Source organism: Ochotona princeps, chromosome 16, assembly GCF_030435755.1.
Source record: "Ochotona princeps isolate mOchPri1 chromosome 16, mOchPri1.hap1, whole genome shotgun sequence".
NCBI classification, from domain to species: Eukaryota; Metazoa; Chordata; class Mammalia; order Lagomorpha; family Ochotonidae; genus Ochotona; species Ochotona princeps.
Window position 1 is genome coordinate 78,823 of NC_080847.1, and position 19,929 is coordinate 98,751.

At 51.6% G+C, this 19,929-nt stretch overlaps 1 protein-coding gene across 1 annotated transcript in view; it reads right to left on the minus strand.

The window, feature by feature from the left end:
- The window catches only part of GAS8 (growth arrest specific 8), a 24,018-nt gene extending 7,212 nt beyond the window's left edge, over window positions 1-16,806 (minus strand). Inside the window, exons 1-8 of the mRNA XM_004584102.3 lie at window positions 16,799-16,806; window positions 15,309-15,395; window positions 13,794-13,991; window positions 13,219-13,425; window positions 5,895-5,949; window positions 2,401-2,606; window positions 1,733-1,900; window positions 1,397-1,483 (exon numbers count right to left, since the gene is read on the minus strand). Of these exons, the coding sequence (XP_004584159.2) occupies window positions 1,397-1,483; window positions 1,733-1,900; window positions 2,401-2,606; window positions 5,895-5,949; window positions 13,219-13,425; window positions 13,794-13,991; window positions 15,309-15,395; window positions 16,799-16,801 (1,011 nt within the window). The 5' untranslated portion in view covers window positions 16,802-16,806. The remainder of the gene's footprint in view (window positions 1-1,396; window positions 1,484-1,732; window positions 1,901-2,400; window positions 2,607-5,894; window positions 5,950-13,218; window positions 13,426-13,793; window positions 13,992-15,308; window positions 15,396-16,798) is intronic.
- Between the last annotated feature and the right edge of the window lie 3,123 nt (window positions 16,807-19,929).

Below are 19,929 nucleotides of genomic sequence, written 5' to 3' on the forward strand. Positions count from 1 at the left end.
CCTTGGGACCCTGCACCCGCATGGGAGACCAGAGGAGGTCCTGGCTCCTGGCTGATAATTGGCTCAGCTCTAGCCATTGCAGCCATTTGGGGTATGAACCAGTGGATGGAAGATCTTTCTCTCTGTAGATCTGCCTTTCCAATAAAAACAAATAATCTTAAAAAAAAAAAAAAGGCTCTGGAATCAGTACTTCTTAAGGGAAATCAGTTGTATAGAGATTCATGTAATGGGTACCAAAAAGTGGCACAGCAGGAGAAGTTGGTATCGTAGGGGGCCCAGTAAGTCACTGGGACTCCGATTCCAAATAGTTTCCATGATAATGTTCTTGGAAAACTAGTGGAATACGGCCCAGATACTTGGGCCTCTACTATGCATACAGAAGAATTCCAGGCTGCGAGATTAAACCTGCCAAGCACAAGCCATTTCAGTCGTTTGGAGAGTAAGCCACCAGAAATAAGACCTCTTTCCAAAACTTTCACTCTGTCACTCTGACTTCATATAATAAATCTCAAAACATGGGAAAACATGAAAATATTAGAAAGAAGAACCTGACTACTGAATTTTACAGCAAATATAAATGTGGCTGATATCGCAACCTGCATAAACTCTGGGATTAAAATTCAAATAACAGGGCCCGGCGGCGTGGCCTAGCAGCTAAAGTCCTTGCCTTGAACGCCCCGGGATCCCATATGGGCGCCGGTTCTAATCCCGGCAGCTCAACTTCCCATCCAGCTCCCTGCTTGTGGCCTGGGAAAGCAGTTGAGGACGGCCCAATTCATTGGGACACTGCACCCGTGTGGGAAACCCGGAAGAGGTTCCAGGTTCCCGGCTTCGGACTGGCGCACATCGGCCCGTTGCTGCTCACTTGGGGAGTGAATCATCGGACGGAGGATCTTCCTCTCTGTCTCTCCTCCTCTGTGTATCTGAATAAATCTGAATAAATCTTTAAAAAATAATAAAATAAAATAAAATTCAAATAACAGTTATAGCATGATTCAACAAGTGAATAGTGCTGGAATACAAAGGAAGTAGTGTGTGCAGGACACACACAGCACTCTCTACAACACACAGGAAGTAGTGTGTGTACAGGAGGACACACACAGCACTCTCTACAACACACAGGAAGTGAAACGTGTGCAAGAGTTTTGCACACTTCCTCTTATGTAAGACTGCACCAGAGAACCTGTTCCTCAGCTCAATGGTCAGCATTATTAAACAGCCCAACTTTTTTCTCTACAGCATTCACAATAAGCCACCTATTATGAATTCCAGCTTTGTATCCCAGAAACTTAAGAAAATTATCAACTCAGAGCTGCTCTTGGCCCAAGGCCACCAGGAAAAGCCTGTTGGTTGGCAGTTTAGCCACGGCTGACTGGCAACTACAGCATGTGCTCACCTTCAGGAACCGCTGCTCCAGCACTTCATGTTCCCACTGCAGGTCTTTCAACTCTTTCTCAGTAACTTTCAAACGTGCTTTTGTGCACTGGAGAGAAAACAGGGAATGCACACTAGAAATATTCAAGCATTCTTCAAATATAGGTTCATGAGAGGATAGCAAGGCCTGATGGATCAGAGGCAAGCAGCCAAATTCCCCTACGGCCAGTCAGTACAATATGACACCCAGCACATGTAACCAAGGAGAGGTTTCAACTTTCCAGCCCTTCTCCCTGCCTCCAGGGCAAAGCCCACTCAGGCATCTGACACCGGAAGATGAAGTGGGCAGGACACGTACCACCAGGATCTGCTTGTCCCTCTCGTAGTTCCCAAGCTGCTTCCGCATCTCACGCATCTCGTCCCGAGCCTTCTGCAGAGGGTCTGCCAGACGCTTGTTCTGCACAGACACCTCTGCCATCTCCCTCTCGAGATGCTCTTCCTTCTTCCGCATGTCCTCCATTTGCTCCTGTTGACATAAGTACAAGTGCAGGAGGGGCTGTGCCCTGCAGCATGAGGACCAAATACTGTCGCTCTCACTGACATGTCTGGCCAGCTCTGCATGCTGGACACTCAGGCCTGTCTAAAGTACATGCCTAGTATTTGTGCACTGTGCTCACTCACTCTCAATTTTCTTAGGAATGCAGCTTCCATGAAAACTGACCGATGACGCTTTGGGTGGCTGGCTTGCTGTATAAACCCTGCCACGGCCAACCATCTGAGTACCAACATGCCACCAAGCCCAGTGCAGTGCGCCTCATGCTGCTGCAGGTGCCTGAGCCCTCACATACCACAGCACACCCGTCAGGGAGACACTCTGACTGCTTTCAGTTAGGGCTGGAGGTAAGTTAGAATACACAGGCTGTGGATTCACACTAAGGACAGCAGAGGAGACTCTCAGCTTTTTGTAAAGGGGTACTGGATCTGGGGTTGGAGTCTTTAGACAGGCAGACTGTGTCTCCCCAGCACCTTCAGGGAGTTGATGAGGGCCAGGTTGTTCAGGGTGATGTCATTGTAATAGTTCTTGATGTCAGTGAAGGCCTCTTCGTGGCGCTGCATCAGCGTATTAATCTGGCTGTTCTTCCTCTCCTCCACCTCGTGGATCTCAGTCTTTCTCCTCAGGTCGAGCTCATCCCGCAGCATCTTCATCTTCTTATCATATTTGGACTCGATTTCTGAAAGCCAGTAACACACAGCAGCTCAGAAGAGGAAGACAGGAGCCTGACCCCATACTCATGGAGGCAAGGGGGTGTCAACAGGGCTGTGGGGAGACCTGGGGCTTGGTGTCCAGGCAGGTGGAGACAGCCTGGGGATCTCCCCATATGAATGGTCCATGGATTGATCAGGCAAGGGGTAAGGAGATGTGTGGGAGGGATTGTGTTGACTTCTGAGGGAAATCCAAGCACAAAGTCATTGTACTTGCAGGTAAGTGAAGGGGCCGAGATTGAGCAGATTGGAGGGTGGAAGCAGCAAGACTATTATGGGTCAGACAGGTGAACTACACCATTTGGGAGATCAAAGCTGGGCTAGTTAGCATAGATCATAGCCCACCACTGGCCCGGCGACGTGGCCTAGCAGCTAAAGTCCTTGCCTTGAACGCCCTGGGATCCCATATGGGCGCCGGTTCTAATCCCGGCAGCTCCACTTCCCATCCGGCTCCCTGCTTGTGGCCTGGGAAAGCAGTTGAGGACAGCCCAATGTATTGGGATCCTGCACCTGCACGGGAGACCCGGAAGAGGTTCCTGGTTCCCAGCTTCGGATCAGCGCAGCACCAGCCGTTGCGATTCACTTGGGGAGTGATTCATCGGACGGAAGATCTTCCTCTCTATCTCTCCTCCTCTCTGTATATCTGACTTTGTAATAAAATAAATCTTTAAAAAAAAATCATAGCCCACCACCCACAGTGCACACTAAAGCTAGGACTGGGGCCTTACTTGGCAGGGATAGCTCATACCACAGTGAGAGTCAGAACAGGGAATGGGTAATGTTAGCCTGGGGCATGACACTAACCAGCATGCAAGAGAGCCAAGTCTGGGGGCAATGTGGGCCAAGCCCTGTGGAACTGCAACTTCTGTTGGCTTGCTTATGGGTTGGGGCTGTTGACAGGCTGAGCTAGCATGCCCATGAAACTCTCCGACACTCACGGGTACCAAGTTTGGCAACAGGCTAAGCAGGTCCACAGGTGCACCCACAGGTGCACCCAAGAATATGGTGTGGGGCAGGCTGGGCTACAACACACACAGGCTCATACAAACGCCAGCAGAGGGGCAGACTATGCCAGATAAGGGCCTAGTACCCACCGTCACATGTGAGATCTGAGTCTGGGAGTGGGCCTGATGGAAGAACTTGGGAAACTCAGCTGGTAGGACACAGCTCCTGCTGGTGAGCATGTGATTCAAGCCTGGGTGGTGGTGAGGTTGGGTAAGGCAGCTCCACCTGTCAGCAAGTGTGTGGGTTGGTTCTGGAGGGGGACTGGGCCCTGGAGGCAGGGCTAAGCCAATCTTTAAGAGCCAGGCTGGAGTGTGGGTCATGCACAGCTACCGGCGTGCATGATCCAGGGATGGGAGCAGAATGGGCAGGGATAGCTGAAGATGGGACTGGGGGTGGGCTGGGATGGGTCAGGCTGCAGCATCCGTGCAAGCTGGTTGGCAAAGACCAAGACAGGGGGATGGGCTATGCCAAGCTTGGTCAGAGCAACCACTGGCACATGCAAAATCTGTGGCTCAGAACAGGCCTGGCTAGGGTGCCAAGGGGACGCCCTGGTTAGGTTGTGGTTCCCACTGGTGAGTGCAAGAGCCAGAATGGGGGTGGTATTCTAGGCTGGACATGACCGTAGTATCCCTTGGCATGGGTATGGACTGGGTCTGGAGTGCTCCAGACTGGGCTAGATTACAGCACCCCTGGTGCTCATGAGAGCCAGGCTGGGTATAGGATGAGCTGGGCTGTAACATCTAACAATAAGAACTGGAATAGGTATGGGCCAGTTGGGCAAGGCCATTGTTCCTGCCAGGACAGCAGGACAGGAGGTGTACTAAGTCAGTCTGAGCCATGGACCTACCAGTGTGTGTGAGATCTGCCACTGGGAGAAGGCCTGACAGAGGAGCTTGGGGAACTTCCTTGTCAGAATGAAGTCCCTGTGGTGAAGCAAGAACCAAGGCTGGGAGCAGCCCAGACCAGGCCAGGTTACAGTACCCGCCAGGAGGTGTGGGGACTGGGGGCAGGACAGTTTGGGCCAGTTCATAATACTCATTGGCAGATCTGAGAACCAGGATAGAATGCAGGATAGGCCGAGTCAGGCCACAACACCAGTCAGTCCACATTAGGGTCAGGACTGGGGACTCGCTAGACTGAGCTGGGCAGCAGCACTGACCAGCATGAGCTATAACTGGGGGAAGGCCAGGTCGGGCCAGGCTGCAGCACCCACCAGCAAATGCTGAGGTGAGGTAGGCCATACCAGACTGGACCATAGCACCCACCAGAAGGGGTTAGACTGGAGTAGGTGCAAGCTGGTTTGGCTTTGCCGCAGCAGCAGGTAGCAAACGTTGGGATGGGGGACAAGTCCTGTCAAGAAAGACTGCAGAACCGCCTGACGAGTGCAAAATCTGAGGCTAGGAGTGGGGCTATTAAGGAAAATGTAGGCACCTCTCTGATGGGCCGTAACTCCCACTAGTAAGCATGAGAATCAGGGCTGGGGGCAGGTCTTAGCTACACTGAGCTAAGTTTCAATGCCAACCAATGTGTACAAGAGCTGAATGGGTTGCAGGATAGACTGGGCCAGTCTGCCCATATACCGGCAAGCACAGGAACCAGGGTTGGGACCAGACTCAGTGGGGGTTATTGGGGGTCGCCCTGACTAGGCTGCAGGTCCCACTGGTGAAGGTGAGGGCCAAGTGTGTGGTGGGCAGGGTTGGGCTTACATCCATCAGTTTTGTGAGAGAGAGGGTTGTGGAGATAAAGATCCACCAACAAGCTCTGCCATGAGCAGCTGGATGGGTTAGGAATATCCTTCCCACAGATGTGCACAGGGGACACCTTGAGCACACAGTGCCTTCCTTTGCCAGGCTCCCAAAAGCTGAACATCAGTCGATCCCAGGGGGCAAAAACCACAGCCATGAGGTCTTAGAGCAGTCACAGATCACAAGGCTTTCTCAGGAAACCAGGAAGACTTCTGAAATTACAGTCCTACCATACCAGCAGCCCCTGCAGGTCATGAATTTCAGATGGAGCCCTCAAGACTGAATGACAACTGTCTGCTGATAACCTGGGTGGTGAGTACGACTGCCCAAATGTGCGCATAAATCAGTTCTGCTGAGATGCTCTGTATCCACTGGCTTCAGACACTTCCAAGCCGTATTTGTATTCCTGGGCTATTTGGGTCTACTTTATGTACCCAAGGTGAGCAAGCTCTGGGGGCCAATTACATCCTAATGGCAGGCTGCACAATGAGAATGCAAGAAACTGACCTCGAACTTGCCTCTCAAAGTCGTTCCTCATCTTGGTAATCTCCTCAGTGTGTTTCTGCAGAGGTGAAGATCAGTTATTAGCAAGACATAGAATACAAGTCCATTTTTCACACTGCCCCTACTCCACCCCGGGGGCCGGCACAGCACAGACTAACCCTCCAACTGGTGCACCAGCATCGTATATCTGGCTGCTCCACTCTGGATCCAGCTTCCTACAAAGGGCCTGAAAGCAGTGGAAGACAGCCCAATGCCCTCAGCTCCTACACTCACTTGGGACACCTGGAAGAACCTCCAGGCTCCTGGCTTCAGAACAGCCCAGCTCTAGGTATAGCAGCCATTTCAGGAGTGAACCAGCAGAAGAAAGCTCTCTCTCCAGGCTGGGTTGGGTCAGTTCACATTAAGGCCAGGTCTGGGGCAATCCAGACTGGGCTAGGCTGCAGCATTCACAAGCATGAGGTAGAACTGGGGGCAAGCTTGGCTTGGCCAGGCTACAGCATCTGCTGGCAAACACTGAGCTGAAGCAAGCCAGACTGGGCTGCAGTTCCCACCAGTACACGTAAGACCCCAGATGGTGAGCATGGGAACCAGGACTGGGGGCAGACCAGGCTAGGCAGGGCTATAACACCCACTGGCCTGCATGTGAGCTGTTTTAGGGGCAGCCAGGCTGAGCTAAGTGACTATACTCACTGGTGCATGCAGGAACCAGAGTAAGTGCAGACTGGTCGGGCTTTGTTGCAGCAACAGCTGGCAAGTGCTGGGACTAGGGGCATCTTGTCAAACTAAGACTACAGAACTACCTGGAAAGTGCAAGATCCATGGTTTGGAGTGGGCCTATTAGGGAAACTGTGGGTACCCTTCTGACAAGTTGCAGCTTCCGCCACTGAGCATGAGAACCAGGGCTGGGCTGAGCTAGGCTGCAGCACCCACTGGTGTATACAAAAGCCAAATGGAATGTGGGACAGATCAAACCAATCTGCTACACACACCATCATGCACAGGAACCAGGGCTAGAGGTGGGCCTGGTGAGGTTATTGGGGGCTGCTGTGACTGGGCTGCAGTTCCCACTGCTGCTCATGAGAGCCGAGTGTGTGGTGGGTAGGGTTAGACTAGGCCGCAGCATCCATTGGTTTGTGCAAGAGATGAGGCTGGAGATAGAACTGACCCAGCAACTGCAAACGACAGCGTGTGTGGGATATTGTGGGTAACACACTAAGCTGGGAGCCACACTGGCTGGCACACACAGGACTCAGGTATGGGGTCACCTTAGATAAGGTCTCTTTGTAGGACCCCGCAACTGAACCACAGGACTCAAAACTACAACCACGGGGCTGTACCCCATCCCTCCTCTTCTGTTGCTCATCTCCCAGATATAAGAAGAAAAAAGAAAATTGGAAACAATGGTCTCATCCACTTTCTCCTATTCCTCGAACCTCCCCACCCTAATCAGTGGTCCACATGGGCATTCATCCTTCTCAACTATGTAAACATCAACAAAAACAAAATAAAACAAACTGAGAAAAGGGTCACTCTATCTCTTCCCATCCCCTCTCTGTAATTCTGATTTTCAACTAAAATAAACTTTTTTTTCAAGCACCTCAGTAAACCCTGTGCTGCCGGTGGGTTTCCCTTCCTTCTGAGCTTACAAAACAGGCCCAGAATAACATTTTTGTAACCTCCATATTTTTGTTTGTTTTCTGTTGCATTTGAGGCAAAGAGACAGTTTCTGTCTGCTGCCTCTATACCAGCTGGAATAGACTAAATCAATGTCAGGAGCCAGTGGTCTCTCAGGCGGATATCAGGGACGCAGCTACTCAAACCATCGCCACTGCGTCCCAGGGGTCAACATCAGCAAAAAGGTGGGGTCAACAGCCAGAGGCAAGACAGGTCCAGACACTCTGACAAGACGCACGTTTCCTTTTGTTCTTCTTTCTCTAGAGGAAGACAGTCCTTTTTTGTTGGAAAGGCACAAAGACAGAGGGAAATCTTCTCCCACCCACCCACTCACTCACTCGCTCTCTAAAATGCTTCCAACAGCCGGGTCAGACCAGCCCAAAATCAGTAGGTAAAAATTCAATCCAGAAGTCTGGTGCGATCGGTTAAACTCCTTGCCTTGAACGAGCCAGGATCCCATATGGGTGCTGGTTCTAATCCCAGCCGACCTGCTTCCCATCCAGCTCCCTGCCTGCAGCCTGGGAATGCAGTCGAGCACGGCCCAAAGCTTTGGGACCCTGCACCCGTGTGGGTGACCTAGAGGAAGCTCTGGGCTCCTGGCTTCGGATTGGCTCAGCTCCAGCCGTTGCGGACACTTGGGGAGTAAAGCATCAGATGGAAGATCTTCCCTCTCTGTCTCTCCTCCTCTCTGTATATCTGCCTTTCCAATAAAAATAAATAAATCTTAAAAAAAAAAAAAACCTCAATCCATGTCTCCCACAGGGTGCGGGGACCCGAGGACCTGAGCCAGCCACTGTTGCCTCCCAGGAAGCTGGAGTGCCTCACCCCAGGCACTCTGACGTGCTAACAGCCACACGCATTCTAACTCTGACTTAACCACAAGGCCAAATACCTGTCCCAACCCCAGATGTATTAATCCACTTCCCTCAGCTAGCTCCCCTCTCAGCTTGAGAAAACATCAATAGACATTAGCGCTGAACTAGCTCACAGAACTATGGATTCTCCCCAGGCACCTCATGGAGCGCCTGCTAACGTGCTTTGCCACTGCTCAGAGGATGATTCAAAAAGCTTTTTCATAAGCAATTACTCTAGGTCATGAATACACATCATGAGTTTTTACTTCTCTACAAAAGGAGAGTTCTGTTCATGTAACAGTATCCTGCCTACTTCTCAGGATATGTAGACAGCCTCACACTGCTGAACTCACTAGAAACTAGTGAGTCTGTGAGAGAAGGGTCAGCATGACACCAGCTCATGTGTCACTGCAGTTTGTAATGTCACATACTTAGTTGGGGCTAGTATAAACGTGTTAAAAAACTGCTTGGGCCCAGCGCGGTGGCCTAGTGACTAAAGTCCTCACCTTCAATGCGCCGGGATCCCATATGGGCGCCGGTTCTAATCCTGGCAGCCCCGCTTCCCATCCAGCTCCCTGCTTGTGGCCTGGGAAAGCAGTTGAGGATGGCCCAAAGCTTTGGGACCCTGCACCCATGTGGGAGACCTGGAAGAAGCCCCTGGCTCCTGGCTTTGGATCGGCTCAGCTCTAGCCATTGCGGACACTTGGGGAGTGAATCATGAGACAGAAGATTTTCCTCTCTCTGTCTTACCTTCTCTCTGTATATCTGCCTTTCCAATAAAAATAAATAAATCTTTAAAAAATACAATAAAACAAAAAATTAATTAACACAAAGCTACAGTAGCCATACAATGTGCCACGAACACAAAGACGCCCATAGAAACCAACAGGCTATAATCGCTAATTCAGAGAGAAAGCAACTGATATGAGTCAACAATGCCGAGTCTCCTCCATGGGGAAAAGCAGCCTGACTCTCCTCCTCTCTATATATCTGACTTTCCAATTAAAATAAATAAATCTTGCAAAAAAAATTTAAAAGGAAATGCTAAATCCAAGCCTTTACAATCTGAAATTAATGTACCTTTCCTCTGCCCTAATTCTCAGAAGGCTCCTGGGCTTGCTTGGAGCCAGCTCACTGAAGCTTTCCAAGCTGATGCATTCTGAGGCCTCCTTCCTCCCTCCCATTTCCTGGACCTTCTCACAGGCCTACCTCTTCCCTGAGCTGTTATGCCCTAGCCTTGCCACCTGCTTTCTTCTGGCCTTGGCACAGATGCTGCCTACTCAACTAGCCATTCCCAGAGCCTAGAACAACGACCTCCCTTGGCTCCCAGTTCCCACACCTGCACCACTTTACTCTTCCATCAATGCTCACCTCTCCAGCTTCACCAGACACACACGGGTCCATGTGACATGCTCACCGTGCACACCATCTCAGCTCCACAGACACACACGGGTCCGTGTGACACGCTCACCATGCACACCATCTCAGCTCCACAGACACACACGGGTCCGTGTGACACGCTCACCGTGCACACCATCTCAGCTCCATCAGACACACAGGTCCGTGTGACACGCCCACCGTGCACACCATCTCAGCTCCACAGACACACACGGGTCCATGTGACACGCTCACCGTGCACACCATCTCAGCTCCACAGACACACACGGGTCCGTGTGACACGCTCACCATGCACACCATCTCAGCTCCACAGACACACACGGGTCCGTGTGACACGCTCACCGTGCACACCATCTCAGCTCCATCAGACACACAGGTCCGTGTGACACGCCCACCGTGCACACCATCTCAGCTCCACAGACACACACGGGTCCGTGTGACACGCTCACCGTGCACACCATCTCAGCTCCATCAGACACACAGGTCCGTGTGACACGCCCACCGTGCACACCATCTCAGCTCCACAGACACACACGGGTCCATGTGACACGCTCACCGTGCACACCATCTCAGCTCCACAGACACACACGGGTCCGTGTGACACGCTCACCATGCACACCATCTCAGCTCCACAGACACACACGGGTCCGTGTGACACGCTCACCGTGCACACCATCTCAGCTCCATCAGACACACAGGTCCGTGTGACACGCCCACCGTGCACACCATCTCAGCTCCACGGACACACACATCTGTGTGACACGCTCACCGTGCACACCATCTCAGCTCCACAGTCACACACGTCTGTGTGACATGTTCACCGTACACACCATCTCAGCTCCACGGACACACACAGGTCCGTGTGACATGCTCACCATGCACACCATCTCAGCTCCATCAGACACACAGGTCCGTGTGACACGCTCACCGTGCACACCATCTCAGCTCCACAGACATACACGGGTCTGTGTGACATGTTCACCATACACACCATCTCAGCTCCACAGACACACACGGGTCCGTGTGACACGCTCACCATGCACACCATCTCAGCTCCACAGACACACACAGGTCCGTGTGACACACTCACCGTGCACACCATCTCAGCTCCATCAGACACACAGGTCCATGTGACACGCCCACCGTGCACACCATCTCAGCTCTATGGGACACATATAAGTCTGTGTGACACGCTCACCGTGCACACCATCGCATGCACTGTATCTGTCCTTTCTAGGCCCTTGGTTAGGTATTTTGGCACAGAACAAACCACAGTTTTCACCTAACATGCACTCCATAAATGCATCTCAGTCTCTACCTAGAAACTTCCAGCAGCCCTCAGAAAAGATCAACCACAGACTCAGACGTAGACTACGGAGGCAGCACGGTGGCAGTGTGGGCTAAACTGTCACTTATAACACTGACATCCTGACAATAGTGCCAGTTTGATTTCCGGCTGCACTTTTTAAAGTGGAAAATTTTTATTTAAGGAGGGAACAAAACAGGGGTGGTGGGTAAAAGGAGTAAGGACTGAGCCTGCCTTAACCCTAGGGTTAGACAGAGGGTGTAAGTTGGAGCTCAGTCTTCACTCTTCTGGCTGCTCCACTTCTGATCCAGCTCTCTGCTGATGTGCCTGGGAAAGAGGAAGACAGCCCAAGCCCTTGAGCCCCCGCCACCCACAGGGGAGACCTGGATGAAGCTGGATTCCCAACACCAGCCACTGTAGCTATGTGCACAGTGAACCAGCAGATACAAGGTCACCGTGCCTCTCACAAACAAGGACCCCGGCACACTAGCCTAATGGCCAAAGTCCTTGCCTTGCATACAGGTACAAGTTCATGTCCCAACTGCTCCACTTACCTTCCAGCTGCCTGCTTGTGGCCTGGGAAAGCAGTCGAGGACTGTTCAAAGCCTCGGGACTCTGCACCCGTGTGAGAGATCTGGAGGAGGCTCCTGGCTTTGGATCAGCTCAGCTCCATTGCAGCCACTTAGGGAATGAAGCAACAGATGAAAGATCTCTCTCTCTGTTTCTCCTTCTCTTTGTAAATCTGACTTTTCTATTAAAATAAATAAATAACCTTTACTTAAAAAAAAAAAAAGTAAACCAGAGAGCAGATATTCAGCACAATGGTTTATATGGCACATGAAAAACCCACATGCAATACCACAGCGCCTGGTCTGAATCCCAACTCCCTGGCTTCCAGTTCAGCTGCTCATGCAGGGAGACCTGGAGTAAGTTCTGGGCTCCCAATTTCAGCCTAGCCCAGCCTGAGGAACAAATCAGCAGACAGAAAACTCTGTCTTTCCATTATATAAATGCACATATCATTTTATTTTTTAATGGAAATGCAGACCAGATTTACAGAAAGACAAGGATTCTCCATCTACTGGTTCACTCTCCAAATGGCTGCAACAGCTAGAGCTGAGCTGATCAAAGGCGCCTAGAACTTCTTCTGGGTCTCCCACAAGTGTGCAGAGTCCCAGGGCTTTGGGCCGTCCTCGACTGCTTTCCCAGACCATAAGCAGAAAGCTGGACGGGAAGTGGAGCAGGTGGGATTAGAAACAGTGCCCATATGGGATCCTGGTGCTTCCAATGTAAGAATTCGGCCATTGAGCCATCACACCAGGTCCTGTCTGTCTTTCAAATAAAATAATATGTAAATAGAAATTATTTTTTTAAGATTTATTTTTATTTGAAAGGTGGACTTACAGAGAGAAGGAGAGAGAGAACAATCTTCCATCTGCTGGTTCACCGCCCAAATGGCCACAATGGCCAGACTCGAGCCAATTAAAACCCAGAAACTAGGTACTTCTTTCAGATCTCCCACATGGGTGCAGGAGTCAAAGAACTTGGGCCATCCTCCGCTGCTTTCGCAGCCCATAAGCAGGGAGCTGGATGGGAAGCGAAGCAGCTGAGTTACAAACTGACAACCATACGGGATGCCAGTACTAAAAGGCAGAGGATTAAACAGGCCCCAGTACAAATTATTTTTAACAAAGTAAATTAAATGCTCATGAACCCAGCTTGCATGAGTTCATACACTACTACAGTTGCCCAGCAGTTTACACAGTGCAGGTTTTAATGGCTGGCCTGTGGTTCCCTACGCACATCTGTGATGTCATCTCCTAGGAAAGGCATCAGGACATCAGGTCGCAGCAGCATGACAAAAGAACCAGAAGTTATTTCTTGCTCAGCTCTGAGGCAGAATTACGCTCCGGGTCTCAAAACAAACTTGACTTCTGCATTTCAAACAATACAAACAAAACCCTGTCAATGCACTGCAAAAATGCAGAGTTTTGACACAAAAATCAGAACTCTCACTGGTTAAACAGTCGGAGTTCAGGCAGCACCAGGCTCCCAGTCCCCTCAGCCCATGACCACCAAGCAGTCTCACACCTACCAGCCGCAGGTTCTTCACCGCCACCTCACTGGCCAGCTCCTGCTCCCTGAGCTCCACCTTCAGTGCCCGCATGTCCTTGCGCAGGGTGCCCTCCTGTGTGCGGTGCTCCTTCTGAGCCAGCTTCATGACCACGGTGCCCTCAGCCTTCATCTCAGTCAGGTTGTTCTGGTGCTCGTACAGCAGATGCTTCACCTTCTGCTTGTATACCTATGTGGCACAAGAAGACCCGGCTGCTCATCAGCACCTGCACGCAGGAGGCACACAAGAGGAGCTGGGCAGCTGCTTCTACAACAGGCTGCCAACAGGTCAGCAGGCCTCAGAGCCCATGACCCTTGTGAGCCACAGAGGCAACGTTCACTCAGAACCTCAAGCCTGGCCTGACGCTAGACAGATGTTTCATTCCCTCAGCCTTACTTACGTATATACGTATATACTTTACGTATATACAGCACCTTCAGATTCTCAGGGCAAAAGGCACCACACACACACACAGAACACAAGCAGAGATGTCCCAGCCCACTACAAACCTCCTCTGCTTGGTGACCTGGTGGCACAGGCAGGTTGGTCCCTCTCACCTTGATCTCCACCTGATGTCTCTCCTCAGCCTCCTCCATCTCCCGGTCTTTGTTCCGCAGCTCAGCCTTCTTCTCCTCCAGCTGCTTCCGTGTGATCTCCCAGAAGGTGTGGATCTTGTCTCGCTCCAGCTGGAAGTAGTTGCGCTCCTCTCGCTCCCGGTCCAGCTCCTCCCGGATGCGGCTGATGTGTTCCTCCACCTGCCAGGCACAGCTGGGTCAGGTGAGGCACCCAGCTGGGTCGCAAACACAGTAAGAGGCATGTGGACAGAAAAAGGCAAGGAGGAAAGTAGTAGGAGGGGCCACTCTCAGAATAAATAGGAGCTCAAAGTAAGGAGTTAAAGCCTGAGGTTAGCAGAGCTCCGGAACAGGACACACCCAGTGACTGGCCAACTTCTCTTGAATTGGACCCAAAATCATAAAACAATGATGGTTTTTCATCCATTATAGACTGGGAATTCATACTAAGGAAACATCTCACATACAAGAGCTTCTGGCTCAAAGGTATTTAGCCTCATTGCCATCATAACAGTAAAAATACATTAGACAAAGCAGAAAATGAACCAAGCAGTAAAACTGCTGGAAAATTTGTCAACTAGAAGGAACATGACATGGTCCAAAAAGTACACAGCAATAAGCATGTAAACATGTTCACAAGATAACATTAAATGAAAACATATTGACCTTCATAGATAAAATACTAAATAAAAAAGAAAACCAGAAGACTCCTAACACAAAGGAGGGCTTGGTCCAGAGCTGATTGCAAAACCATAAATAGGTTAAAAAGGAAAACTAGGACAGTCTTCTAGCTTTCTTGGGATTTCATTCCACTTTAGATTTAGTGATCTCTCAGGAACAACCCCCAGTCACTTACTGTCAGCTTTTCCCACAAAATCTTATTCCTCAGAAGAATTTATATATATATATGCATTCTTAGATGAGAAACACCAGGCTACCCCATACAAGGAGGAACAGCAGAGAGGAGTTCTAACGGGGCAAGGGCCTGGGTCCCCGTGAGAGAAGCTCACCACCCAGAATCTATGAACTGCATCAGAAAATGGTAGATACAGACTGTTTCCAATCTACTGGCCCCTTCCCCAAATGCCCCCATGGCCTGGACAGGCCCAGGCCAAAGCTGGGAGCTGGAAACTCCATCTGGTCTCCCATGTCAGGGGCAAGAGCTCAATCACTTGGGCCATCACCACTGCTTCCCATGGTATGAATGAACAAGATCCAGAGGTGGGTGTAAACCCAGCCACTCGAACAGGAGACAAATGCCCACGTCTAAAAATAGCTTTTATATCAGAAAACCATTCCTCTCCCATCCTAATAAAGTTTTTTAACGTGGCTTTATGTATGCACTGGTTTTGAAAGCTTTGGAGCTGACAGAAATTATGGACACAGCAGCGGCAGACTATGGGAGCTGGCCAAGTGGGAGGGGGTAGGGAGAGGTTCATGAAGGCGCCTTCGAACGAGACCCACCCAACCCTGGGGGGAGGCGACAGCAGGACTGCTCACCTGCTCCTTGCTCATGTCCTCTGGGGCGAGCCCATCCACAATCGGGGTGCCTTTGGCCTTGCCTTTCTTCCCTCTCTTTTTGGGAGCCTTTGTTTGCCGAAGAGAAGACAGTGTCAGGCTTGGTTGAAAGGCGATGATGTGCCAGGGCCCTGTCCGGTGGCTTCCTCTTCTAGACCTGCTCTGCTTTGCCCCACGCATGCTTGAGAAGCCAGCCCCTGTGGACATCTTCCACCTCTTCTGACGCGGTCTCGTGCCCCCAGGAGTACTCCCCTGGAACATGTCCACCTGGCCTAGGTTTTCTGACCCTTAACCACAAACACCCTCCTGGTACATTAAGCAAGGCACAAACAGGAAATCACCCTTTTTAAAAGTGAACATTCTCTTCTAAAAAGAGCCCATCCTAAACCCATTCACTCCAGACTCTAGTACTGGAGCAAACATCAACTCAGGCTCACAAAGGAAGACTTGCAATACCACACTGAGGTAACCATGTTGGCTATATTGCGCAGTGACTGCTATGGAAAGACCAACAGGAAACTGTTCACAACAGCAGGGAGAAACACCCCAACCAAGAGCCAGTGAGAGCAATCGCATCAGTCCTGGCTCCTCCTTCAGAGATCCCGCACCCAGACTGCAGGGTTCTGCAAGCGGGCCAGCAGTCTGAATGCACCAGAGGCTGCTCGGCCCTTCACTGCCCAGCTCTGCTTCCCTCGCTCCCACCTCTCCAGGCCACGTGTTTGTGCCTACTCGTCCCGGGAACATTCTCACTACAAAGTTTACATGAAAATTTTACAAAATGCCGAGAAAAGGAAAATCGCCCACATTCCCACAGCTACCGATAAACCGAAGTACTTATTTGGGTGTGTTTTTTCTTTTTTCCAGTTGGTTTTTCGAAGACCTACTAACTAACGTCCTAATGCCTAACGTTTGGTGGCTCTCCTTCCAATCCCTCTAATCCAAGAAGGGCCCCTGCTCGGGGTCTCCTAAAGGCTGTGGACGAAGACCCTGCAGCCCTTCATCCTTGGGGTCTCCCCTGCAGCCCTTCCCTTGGCATCAGGGGCACCCCAGCCCACTGTCCAGGGCTCCACGGAAGGCAGTGCCCAGCGGGTTGCATCTACCAGACACCGAGCCAACGGGCGGCCCCACTGTGGTAAAAATGAGACACGAGGAGAACCAAGACACGGCATGGCGCCCCGCTTGCCGGTACCAGGGAAGACGTGGCCCTGCTTCACAGACCCCGAGACCAGAAGGCCCGGGGCCTCCGTGGAGCCCCGGAAGGCAGGACCCGGGACCAAGCGGCAGAGCCTGCTCCGGGCCGGGCACCGTGCGGGCCAGGCGCTGCAGGCGGCGGGCTCCACGAAGGCCCCTGTGGGTACCGGGCGCCGAGGACCACCGCCCAGCAGCGTGCACAGGCCGCCCGGTGCGAGCCCGGGCCCTCGCCTCCCTCTGCGGGACTCCCGGGCGCGGCCCCGACTCCCGCCGCAGCTCACCATGGCGCCGGCGGCCCCTCAGACAACAGGGAGGCTCGGCCTGCGCCGTCTCCCGGCAACCGCTGGGCGCGCGCTCACGCGCACTTGGGAATCCTCGCGAGACTGCGCGCGTCGCGCCCGACACGGCGGGAACGCGTCCTGGGCGTCCGGGGTGGACGGGGTGGACGGGGAGGACTAGGAGGACGCGGACGACGACGGGGCCGGCGCCCCTCGGGGCGGGGCTGTGAGTCAGGGGGCCACCAAGGGATGGAGATTGACAGGGTGGACGCGTCGGGGAAGGCGGCCTAGCTGGGAGGCCAAGGCGTGGGAGAACAGAGAGCTCCGCACGGATCAACCCTGGCTTTGTGGCTGAAATGAGCAGGCCAGGCTCACGTGCAGGACGCCCCGGGCACTAACCAACCGAGAAACCAGGTTTCACAGGAACAGTGAAATCTGGTGAAGACAAGGAGGCCCAGGATAAGAGAAAATACTGGGTGCGACAACTCAGGAAGTTCCCAGGATTGTGATAGCCCCAAAGCTGACCATTATGTATTTGCCTTTGTAGAGCCGGCATCTCATATGGGTGCAACTTCAGTTCCCACATGCTCCATTTCCCATCAAGCTCCATGCTTATGCCCTGGGAAAGCAGTGGCGGATGGCTGAAGTCCTTTGAACCCTACACCCATGTGGGAGACCTGGAAGAGGCTCCTGGCTCCTGGCTTCCGATTGGCTCAGCTCCGACTGTTGCAGTCATTTGTGCAGAGAGCAGATAGATACATCTCTCTACCTCTCCTTCTCTAGGTAAAATTTGCCTTTCAAATTTGTGATCATTTGGGGAGTGAACCAGCACATGGAAGATCTTTCTGTGTAAATCTGCCTTTCCAATAAAAATAAATCTTAAAAAAAAAAAAAAAACTCAGAGCCTGGCGGTGTGGCCTAGCAGCTAAAGTCCTTGCCTTGAATGCCCTGGGATCCCATATGGGCGCCGGTTCTAATCCCGGCAGCTCCACTTCCCATCCAGCTCCCTGCTTGTGGCCTGGGAAAGCAGTCGAGGACGGCCCAAAGAATTGGGACCCTGCACCCACGTGGGAGACCTGGAAGAGGTTCCTGGTTCCCGGCATGGGATCGGCGCAGCACCAGCCGTTGCAGCTCACTTGGGGAGTGAATCATCGGACAGAAGATCTTCCTTTCTGTCTCTCCTCCTCTCTGTATATCTGACTTTGTAATAAAAATAAATGAATCTTAAAAAAAACCTCTCTGTTACAGAGGGATCCAAGCTGATGTTCTCTAGAGTAAAATAAAAGCTACTTCTTGGGCCTGGCGCGATAGCATAGCGGTTAAAACCCTTGCTTTGAATACACCAGGATCCCATATGGGAACCTGTTCTAATCCCAGCAGCCCCACTTCCCATCCAGCTGCCTGATTGTGGCCTGGGAAAGCAGTCGAGGATGGCCCCAAAGCCTTGGGTCCCTGCACCCAAGTGGGAGACCTGGAGCATCGGATAGAAGACCTTCTTCTCTGTCTCTTCTCCTTTCTGTATATCCACCTTTCCAATAAAAATAAATAAATTTTTTTTCAAAGATTTATTTATTTTATCACAAAGTCAGATATACAGAGAGGAGGAGAGACAGAAAGGAAGATCCTCCGTCCGATGATTCACTCCCCAAGTGAGCCGCAATGGGCGGTGCGCGCCGATCCGAAGCCGGGAACCTGGAACCTCTTCCGGGTCTCCCACACGGGTACAGTGTCCCAATGCATTGGGCCGTCCTCGACTGCTTTCCCAGGCCGCAAGCAGGGAGCTGGATGGGAAGTGGAGCTGCCGGGATTAGAACCAGCGCCCATATGGAATCCCGGGGCGTTCAAGGCGAGGACTTTAGCCGCTAGGCCACACCACCAGGGCCCAATAAATAAATTTCTAAAAACAAAACAAAACAAAAGCTATTTCTTTTCCACAAGTGACTATGGAGAGGTGGTCAATTTCTGTATCATGGCCATCTCAGGGGTGAGCCAGCAAGAGAGGTCGTCCTCCCTCCCTCTGACTCTTATTCTGCCTTTCACATGCATTTTTTTCTTAATATGAGTATTTCACATTTTACTTAAATATTATGGTGCACATACATCTTTTAGAAAATAAAAACAGCCCTTCTTGAAGAGGCCCCAGCAGTGTGCCACCGTTCTCGGGTGAGGACCTAGAAACATGTTCCTGACAGTCAACCATGTTCAAAGTGCCATACATACTCCAGCAGCCACTGCCTATCTGATGAGCACTTACTTTGAGCACTTTCAAAATTCCTTGCAACAAGTCTTTCCACATTTGTTTTGAGGGTTGAGACTTCAGACCCTTACACTTCTCTGCAGAGTTGTATTGGGGACACTGCCCAGATGGGCTCAGGTACTTCTTACCAACAGAGAAGGAAGTCCACTGGATATGCTTGGGACTCATGCCTCACACATGAGGAGTCCTGCTGCTCACCCACCCAGACACTGAACTGACTCGACCTGCACAGGCCATGAGCTGTGCTTGATTTATTGCACATCCTGAGTGAAGTCTGGGCAACCAGGAGCCAGGACTGCAGTACCGGGCTCTGTTAGCTTGACAGGGGCCTGCTCCTCAGTGACTGGGATGGAGAGACGAGCTCCTGGAGGAGGCTTGGCTGGGCGTATAGCACTGCTGATGGCTGAACCCATATGCTGAGTGCTTCACACTGGTTGTGTGAATATGTTGCAGCTGTCTGCTTTTGAGTCCTGAACTAAACAAATACATTCAATTTCTTGCAGCAAAAAGAGAACAAGAGGGTTAGTTCAGGACAGCCTGGACAACATATTTATTTGTCACAAACCAGCAGCAGAGCTGGTTCAGCAGCGTGGATTACAGACATAAATAGGGAAGGAGCCCTGGCTGCCAACAGGGCCTACTGTGACCTGTGCTTTTAAAACAGAATTTGAGAGTGTGGTGCAATAGCGTAGCGGTTAAAGCCCTTGCTTTGAACACGCTGGGATCCCATATGGGCGTTGGTTCTAATTCCAGTGGCCCCACTTCCCTTCCAGCTGCCTGACTGTGGGAAAGCAGTCTAGGATGACCCAAAGCTTTGGGACCCTGCACCCGTGTGGGAGACCTGGAGGAGACTCCTAGCTTCGGATTGGCTCAGCTC